The 9932-nt window shown below is 40.2% G+C and overlaps 1 protein-coding gene across 1 annotated transcript in view; it reads right to left on the bottom strand.

The window, feature by feature from the left end:
• Positions 1–5418, bottom strand: part of CA8 (carbonic anhydrase 8) — a 94487-nt gene extending 89069 nt beyond the window's left edge. Inside the window, exons 1-2 of the mRNA XM_017547560.2 lie at positions 5049–5418; positions 3719–3910 (exon numbers count right to left, since the gene is read on the bottom strand). Of these exons, the coding sequence (XP_017403049.1) occupies positions 3719–3910; positions 5049–5148 (292 nt within the window). The 5' untranslated portion in view covers positions 5149–5418. The remainder of the gene's footprint in view (positions 1–3718; positions 3911–5048) is intronic.
• Between the last annotated feature and the right edge of the window lie 4514 nt (positions 5419–9932).

The following is a 9932-nucleotide window of genomic DNA, read 5'->3' as shown; positions in this document are numbered from 1 at the left end:
AAAGCAGAAGAGAAAGAGAAGAAAGTGGGAATTACCAAAAGGGGGGAAAAATAAAAATACAAAATCTATCAATAAAATAATATGAGAAACGTAAGAAAACGTCTGGTAAATGAAAGACACAATTATCCTGATTGAAAAAGACCTACCAAGTGCCCAGCACGCAGTGAAGAAACAATCTCACCAAGGAATATGGTTGTAACATTTCAAAACAACAGCAGTCAAGAGAACACTGAAAAAGGTTCCAGAAAGGAAAAAAGAGAAAAGACACATAGAGGGGGTTGAGAAGGGGCACCAGGTCTTCCAACTGCAACAATGGAAGCCGGAAGCAATACAGTCATGATGTCAAACATCAAACAATGTCAGGAATACTTCCAATCCAGACTGCTACTCCAGGCTAACTTCAATCAAGTGTGAAGTATAATAAAAAACACTTACAGACACACAGGCATCAAAGCATGTAGCCCTCACTTGTCTCTTTTCAAGTTCCTGGAAGAGTAACTGCAGAAGTGAATAAACCAAGAAATTCCCTGAGATGAGGGAGCAACTCCAAAAAAGAGCATGACATGGCATCCAGGAAATAATCCAATCCAACACAAGAGACAAACACGGAGACTTCCCAGGCATGTGGTCTAAGGAGCTGCAGGAGGAGGCTGTAAGGAGGCCTGGAGAGCAGAAAGGAAGAGCACCCTCCACAGGGAAAAAGAAAGGATAATGAGGGACGGAAGGAGGACAAGCTGTTGCACGTGAATGTCCTAAGAGAAGATCCGTCATATGTCAGGGAGTTTGGAAATGAAATTAGCGACAGATAAACAAAACAAAAAATTCAATTAAAAAAATGCATTAACTCCAGGAAAATACAAAACATTGTTTAATAAGTGAGACAAAATATAATCTCAGCTGGAAACAATAGTTGTAGTTGTAGTAATAAAAATGCTGAGTATTAATTTAAATAGAAATTAAATGAAGTGGACTCCAGGGGAATGAGGCATGAGCAATTACTTGATGGATAGAATGTACACTATTTGGATGACAGTTACGCTAAAAGCCCAGACTCTACCACTATGCAATATATCCAAGTAACAAAACTGCACTTGTACACCCTAAATCTATACAGATTTTAAAAATTAATTTAAGCATACAGCAATAATAAGAAAGTGAAATCATAAAAAAGGCAGCAATAAGAAAACTGGCCTCGGCTGGGCGTTGTGGCTCATGCCTGTAATCCTAGCACTTTGGGAGGCCGAGGCAGGTGGATCACCTTAGGTCAGGAGTTCGAGACCAGCCTGACCAACATGGTGAAACCCCACCACTACCAAAAATACAAAAATTAGCTGGGCCAGGTGGTAGGCGCCTGTAATCCCAGTCACTCAAGAGACTGAGGCACGAGAATTTCTTGAACCCAGAAGGCAGAGATTGCAGTGAGCTGAGATGGCACCATTGTACTTCAGCCTGGGTGACAGGGTGAGACTCTGTCTCAAAGGAAAAAAAAAAGGAAAACTGGCCTCATCTTTTGTAGTAGAGGGTTCATACATAGTTTATATATCAAAATATAAAAGCATTATTATAGCCTTACATTCTTGGAGATGACCACAGGAGAAACAGATAGAAAGTTTCAAAGTACTTGTCACTAGGGAACAGCAGCCATAGGTGGGCAAGAGTAGGGTATAACCAGAGACAGAAAGAGTACTATTCAACCATTTTAACTATGTTCATATTCCATTTCCAGAAAGATAAAACCTTATTTAAATAAACAAATGACAGGGTATTTAGAGCTTACAAACTATTCCTCTGAGGAGCTTAAATATCCTAAGGGAAAAAACAACCACTCAAGACATGGTATTTTGGTTACTTGAGTTTGCAGAAATATTGGAAGGGAAGGAACAATAAGGAGGAAATTATTACAATGATAGAGATGAGAAGGGGCATCTGAAGAAGGAAGGTCACCAGGGAGGTAGGAAGAAAAGGCTGTGGATCATGTGTACCCAAATCAGGCCTAGAAGAAATGCAGACAGTTTTTCAGTGGGCAGGAGTGGAAGGAGGAGGAAAAGAAACGCACAAAATGCTAGATGAAGAAGAAACACACTTCATGATGAGAGGGCCCAGATGTTGGTCCACAGTCTCTGTTTTAGAGTGAGGCAGAAGATGAAAGAAAATTGTGAGTGTTTGAGAAGGTAGCAGAAGAAAATGGTAAATTCAATATGATGAAGTGAATCTGATCTCAGAGCAGCAGTGGGCACACACGGACGCAGTGGAGTATGTGTACTCAGTCATTCCTCTCTGCCCCCACAACCCTTTGCAACGCTTGCCACATCATGTGTACACCAGTACTTTAAAGAACTGGGTTTCCAATAGACTATGAATCCTCAGAAACTGCCTTATCCATTTGTATGCAACCAACACTCATCATAGCACCTGATATGAAATGTATTTTTGTTGTGTGGATGTATAAACATTTATTTCTGGAAGTTCAAAGGCATCTCAACATATCAACATACGTGTACTTCTTTAAATTGCTTTTTATATGCCAGAACACTCAGTATTCAATAATTTTACAAACTCCTTTAAAAAATAATACATAATGACCCATCAGAGCTAAACCCACATCCCCCAAAAAATTGTAATTCAAGTTGAAATTTACATCTTAAACTGAGTCTAAGTACATATAAACCCAGAAACTCTTCTGGGCAATGCTCACATGTTGGCTAAACTCAGAACAGCAAGGAAGACTACATGAATCTATGACTATCTCATGGATTCTAAATTAAAGCTTAGAAACATTTACAATGAATAAAATAAGTCCATAGTTGGAAATCAATAACTGCCTTGTTTAGTAATAAAACTAAAGATTTTATAGTGTGAAATATCAGCTTTATCGATTTGGAATTAATTTTTGAGCACAGTCTCTATTTATCAAGTATGTCCTAATATTTCTACATAGTTAAATTTTTCCCAAAGGATAATTATTATTCACCATGAAATGCATGCTATTAATGCTACTTTTTTTTTAAATCTGATTTCCTCTCTCCTACAAGAAAGCCAAAAACTGATTTCCTTGGTAATTACTTAACACCTTTTCCACAGAACATTTCAGATCCATCTCAAATAGGTTTGCAAGGGGTAGGGGAGGTTTCACAGGACGGAACTTAAATAAATGAATAAATAAATAAATAATAAATTTGTTCACCATTTAAATCTCTGGCTGAGTTTAGAGGGTGTTTTTATTGTTATCAGTTAAAATTATTTTGAGTATATTAATACAGTAGAGAAAATTCACCTGACAAGTCTACCTGGAATGCCATATTATGTCAATAAATTCTATTCTTTGGTTTCACAAAGTAGCAAGACAGAGAATTATGATTAGCTTAAATTTAGATAAGTGATTTAAGCTACTCAACAATTTTGGACAAAATTCGGATCAGGGCACCTGCATGTACCTGTCCTCATATTTCACAAGGTATAAGATGATCAAACTAAGGTTGTTCCAGTAGCATCATAAGAAGCAGAACCACCAACTGATAATTTTCATCATTTCACACTTTTATCCTTTCAAAATTGTTTCAGAAGGTAATTCCCAAAAATGCTTTATATTATAGTTTAAAGGTATCCTGAAAATAGATACATCAGTTATACCTTTTAAATTATATAAGTTAAATCATATTTCAATAACTCTATGCTGACTTCTAGTTTAAAAGAGCACATACACATGTTTTTAAGATACCTGATTTTGATTTCAGGATAACCTGAATCGTATGTCCATCGTTGGTGACCTCACAGTCTCGGCAGACCACATAATTTGGGGAGAGGCGGACATCCAGCAGTGAGGGGTCATACCTAGCCTCTCTCGAGTTTAGGTTAATAGGAGACTGGTATTCTCCATTAGCATCAGGAAACACCAGACCCCACTCCACACCTAAGGACAAAATGAAATAAATTAAAAACAGGTTAAAAAATAAGCTACAGTAAAATTTAACATGTAAAAACTAGTTTAGACACTAATGATCCTTGACATTATGAAGAGAGTAATGATACCATCACTATACAGATGAAATATGGTAAATCTGTGTGTTTTTGCATTCATTATTTGAATGATCTGATATTATCAAATGCCACATACAAAATCCCGGACTAACAAAATATTATATTTGTATTTGTCAACAAAGACATAATAATTTATGACTCTAGGAAATCTGGGTCATCTTTAAGTGATTAGAAAAAAATACCAGAACATTTTCCTCTGCTCATTAGTTCAATTATGTTCAGTACTTGGGAAATAGCTGTAACTTTCAACATATTTAGTGACAGCTAAAAACCCTAACTCTCATGCTAGTGAATAAACGCCCTTATCAGAAACGCAAGTGCAGTATTTTAAAGTGTGCATATGTACACACCTACACACATACATATTCACATACTCTTTCCAAATCTTTTATAATTAAAAGTATATATTCTATATTGGTTTCAACGTATGTATTAAACAACAGCACTACTGGTTGGCTCTAATAGGAGCCCAAGGTCTTCAGGAAAACATGTAGGAGTCTCAAGTTTTTCAGAAAGTCAACCGCTTCTCGCCAAACCCAGTGATTGAGTCTGAAATTTAGGACGTGTTTTAGAAAGGCTTGAGCGTTGCTAGAAGGCTTCACGAAAAGACCAGAGGCAGAAACAGTTTCTCCCCAAAGTCTTCAAGCCAAAAACGAATTGTTACAGGGTCTTCCTCGAGTCTTGAGTAAAAGGTCCCGCTGCTCTTCTTGGCTACTCAGAAGACAAATGGTACAGCCACGGCTTGGAGGCTTGCCCGCCCTCCGGACCGCAGCAGGTGCGAACGCCAGCCCCGCGGAGGGCTCCCGGGAGCGAGCGCAGGCGGGGGGAGAACTCAGGCGGCGAGCACGCCTCCCGGAGCGCCTCCCGCCCCGAAACGCGCCAGAGGAGTGGAAAAGCTGCGGAGGCCCCCGTGGGAAAGAGGGGACGTGCGGGTCGTCGGAGCGCGCGGCAGCGGCAGGACGCGAGTCCCACGCTCGGCGAGACACGGACGCCGCCCCGGGACCGCTTACCTTCCTCGTAGCCCCACTCCACACCCTCCTCCTCCTCCTCCTCATCGTCCTCCTTCTCGGGGAAGGCGACGGTATCTTCGATGAAGCTCAGGTCCGCCATGGGAAGGCCGCGGAGCTCCTCGGCGCTCTGGGCTGCTGTCCTGCGCCTCCGCGGGGCGCGGGGCTGGAGCGGGAGCGGAGCGCGCGTGGGGGAGTGTGAGCGCGCGTGAGCGGCAGTGCGAGTGCGAGCGCGCGTGCGGCTGTGAACCGCAGTGTGAGTGCGGGCGGGCGTGCGTTCGGCCCGAGTGTTGCGGAGGCCCGCACGGGGAGCGCGTCCGGAGGCCCCGGCGGAGCGAGGGAACGGCGGTAGTTCGCGGTGCGAGCGCCTGGCGAATTTAAAACCCGGCCTGGGCGTGTCTGGCACGCGAGGATCCGCCCCCTTCTCCCTGCGGCCGCTGGGGCCAGGGGAGCAGACAGCTAGAACTGGGCGACCGGTCCCAAGTCACGGAAACAGTCGGCGCATCCCCGCCCGCGCTTCCCTCGGGGTCGCCCCGCCGCCCCTGGCGCTTCCTGGCGCCGGCAACTGCTGCTGGGCCTCCCGCGCCTTCCTCCCGGAAGCCCGCAAGTCTTCCAAGGTCAGCCGTGGGGACCCCTGTGTGCCTGGCCTAGGCCAGGGGCTGCTCCCCGATTTATTTTCATCCGTACTCCAGGAAATACCGAAAAGAAGGGGCTCCTGGAGGAGAGAGATGGGCTGCCATGGGTAGAAGAAAGAAGGCTGGGAGACCCCGTAACACAAGAAAAAGAGGCTCTCCAGCCAAATCTGCTTAGAGTCTTCTGAGTAGTTACTTTTTAAATCGTCAGTTCAGCACAGTGGAAACGAGTATGGAAATTCTTCCAAGAAACTTCTAATTAATTCCTAAAAACGTTTAAGAAAAAAAAAAAAAGGGGGTTGTAATTNTTGGCTTTTACAACCTATGATCCAAGGTATTTTTTTCATGTCTGCTAAGACTTGTTTAACTTGAGTTGCTACACAATAGGTTTCCCCTGATTAGTTTCTTCATATAGAAGCCTTTTATAAATGTTGAGTGCTATTTCCTGGCCATTTTTACATGTCTTAAATTTTCCCAGACCAGCAAAAAACAAAAGGTTCTATTGGTAGGGAACTTGGGTCATGACTTGGCATAGTGAAATATAATTTCTTTAATAGATGGACCTGTTTAAGACAGAATGAGAAGAGTGGTATGCCTTTTATTCTCTGTAACCCTAAATTCTACCCCTTGCTGTCTTTTTTTCCTATTATTAACTATTCCTCTTCCACAAAGGAAGTTTTCTTCCCATGACTGCTATCTGCAGTTCACTTTCAACTTCAACTCTCCTCTCCAGTTCTAGTAGTGTGTCCTCTCATCCACAAGGTCTTAGCTCCATTTTCAGCATTTCCCATTCTGGGTGGGGCTATCTCTTTCTGGGGGCAATTATAGCTGTGCTAGGCCCCCACTGTTCTCACCCTTTTTTAGTATATGTGCTGCCGAAGCGAGCACTGTTCTCACCCTTTTTTATACAGTTTCCACCTACATGAATTCTTCATTATGGTATAGTCTGGTACTGGCTCTGCTGGTTTCAGATTTTTATATCCCCACTAACAAGTAACTGATATTTGTGGTATTCTTGGTTCCTAGTTATATTTAGGCATGAGTTATGAGTGGATTGTTTTCCTTTTTTATCTGAGGGTTTCTGGAGAATTTTTGGAAATATCTGATTTACCTGCTCACTATTTTCCTGAGAACTTGTATTTTTTACTAGCCTCTCAAATGCTTCTAAATAGTGATTCATAAAGTAGTGCAACAATGATACAGTGCAGTGTAAGATGGAATGAAGAGCATCTCTACGTTATTGCAATGTCATCTTTAGGACATCTCACTAAATGAAAAAAGGCAGGGAATAGACACACACAGACACACCCCTACATTAAAAATTGAAGGATAAACTATAGGATTAAAAAAAAAGTGGTTACCTATGGCAGAAGGAAAGAACAAGGTGAAAAGGATTTCTCTGAGTATACTTTGAATATACTTTGTTTTATAGGCTTGACTTTTCAGGATTACACACACACACACACACACACACACACACAATGTATTTATAAAGTAAAATTAAATTTTAAAAAGCAATTCCATAAAATAAAAAATAAAATGACGCAAATGAGCCTTAGTTATCAAGTTGGTGGTAAAGCCACCCAGTTAGAACTAATCTAAACATCCTTATAACACATAAGGAAAAAAATGTAAATAACTCAAACCCTATCAATAACTAAACTGGTGGTAGTGTTGGTACTGTTATTCTGAGCCTGCTAAATGAGTGTTAGGGGATAAAGCAAATGAGTTATTGTGTTAACATGGAAAACTAGGGTTTTGTTGTGGTACAAAGGAGATACAAATTTAAGACAGTAGAGATGAAGTTGGTAAAAACACCTCTGTCCCTTAGTAAACAGTATCAGTATGAACCAATGATGTTTTATGGCAATATATTTTTTAAAAAGGTAGTTACTGCATTTCTGTACCAAAAAGACTAGAAAGGATGACCAACCTAGTAGCATTGAGCACTCTAGTGTTCTGATTATGGTCTCTAAATACCACTTATCAATAAAAGGAGCACAGGAACCTAGAAGAACTAGCTGATTTTGTATTCGGGGCAGAAAATGTATAAGATGAACCTCAAACATGTTGAAATTTCAAAAAATCCAAGAGAGATATTAAATAGTATCAAATAGTATATGAAAAAAGTTAGGAGACAACTTGATAAGTTTCCTTCTGGCAAAAGATGGGATAATTCAAGCATCAATAAGGACAACTGGTGTGATAGAGTGAAACACAACAAATACGTATAAATTTTTGAGCTTATGATATTAAGCAATAGCAACAAAATCCTCCTTAAATATTCTTAAAGGATGCTAATAAACCAATTCACTGAAAATTGGTAAATAAAAAGATAAGGCACACATTTAAACTGTCTTTCCTGTGTATCTCAAAATAACTAAACAGTTGATAAAAGTTTATTTTAACAGACATATTCCATTAATTTATGTAGACAGAATGGCAGGATTAAATTTTTTCATTTGGTAACCATATGAATTATAGATCTATATCAGGAGGCAGCAAACTACAGTCAGCAGGCTGACCACCTGTTTTTGTAAACAAAGTTGTATTAGAACACAGCCATATTTGTTTATGTATTGTCAACAGCTGCCTTAGCAGAAAGACAAAGCTAAGTGGTTATAACAAAGAACGTATAATCTGTAAAGCCTAAAATATTCACTATCTGTCCTGTCAAGAAAATTTGTCAACCCTGATCTAGACTATAAGCAGCAATGACTGCTACATTATATTACATTATAAAACAAGAGACAACCAGACTATACGCTTCTTGAGAGAAATAAATATCATCACCTATGAAATATTCTTATGAAAAAACTGAGCCTGAATCTGATCAACTCTCTAGGTTTAGCTACCAATTTCTAGGAACTAGAGGACAGCAAAACATGTTAAATGATACCACAGGGGATACAATCAACAAAAAGTAATTTTAGGAAATTTAAAAGATATATGATTTAGGTTTTTTTTTTTTTTTTTTCAGAAAATGATATTATTTCAAAGGCAGGGCTAACAGAAGGCAGTAGACAGAGGGTATTCAGTGTTAGTTTCGGAGTCTGGGGCGCTGCTGCAGGCTCACCTGGCTGTGTACACAGCTCCGAGTCACCTAGTGAAATCGTGTAAACAATGAAGTGCACACATTGCATAACAAACAGGAACTCTTCTGATCCAAAGAGGTGGCGTTGTTACGTCTTAAACATGCTTCCCAGTCTAGTGTTAACGGCCTCAGCCCTCTATTCCTGCACCTTTTAAAAGCCCTGGTCAGTAACCCCTAAGTAGGTTAACTCCATATTTTTAGAAGATATATGTGCACAATAAACGCGGGTTAGGACCTTAAGTACAATTTGGTTTTTCTATGCTCTGGTCATATATGAAGGTGTCTATTTGCAGTTTGAATGTCCTGTTCCTAAATCACACCAACTTTATGAATGCATAATTCCTCAAATAAGGATGGAAATTATCGGTTTGGGAATTTTTAGGTTCTGTGCTCATATCCTTTACTGCCTGCTCAGCACCTCCACTTTTTTTAAAAGCCACTTCATAGACTTTTTAAAAAGCTAAAGCTATTACAAACTGTCCAGAACCACACTGAGATGTAAAGAAGTGGGGGGAACCCTCAACTCACTCAATTCTGCAACCTTCTGGAAGGTTTAACCAAATAGATGGAAAACTACAGGCCAACTTTAGCTTGGAGGATAACCGGTGGATTTTGAGCATTCATATAATTTCTCTTTTCATTAACACAGAGACCAGAAAGTCGATCACATTGTTCAGAGGACTGAACCAATGTGAGAAACTAAATTCATTCTTCACTCACTGCATTGTGACTGTTCTTGAGTGGATACTCGTTTGCATCTTTGCAAGCCTGGGACTGGCAGAGGCAGAAGCCTACACCAAAGCCGGAGCGATGAAAAATAATAAGCACTACTGAAAATATTAACCACTTTTCACTGAAGGTCTCCTAAAAGGGACATTTATTTTTTCTTTCCTTGAAAACTATTTTTTAATCTTCCATTTGTTTTAAGTTTCTTTTAAGAAGTATGTTCACAGGCTAATCAAATGCCACAGCTAATTAAGCCCATACAAAGGCTATGAAAGACTTGGATAATAAAAATCACTGCCACTCTGAGCTCATCAGCAGTGTCCACTCTCCTCTGTCCCCCAAATGTGCCTAAGTGTGACACTGTAGCCATGTGTAACCACCAACTGCATTTAAAGTATCAGTTGAATCATAAGCATGTTTATCAAACCAGAGGAC

Source organism: Cebus imitator, unplaced genomic scaffold (genome assembly GCF_001604975.1).
Source record: "Cebus imitator isolate Cc_AM_T3 unplaced genomic scaffold, Cebus_imitator-1.0 Scaffold199, whole genome shotgun sequence".
Taxonomy (NCBI): domain Eukaryota; kingdom Metazoa; phylum Chordata; class Mammalia; order Primates; family Cebidae; genus Cebus; species Cebus imitator.
This window is presented reverse-complemented; position numbering and strand designations above follow the sequence as displayed.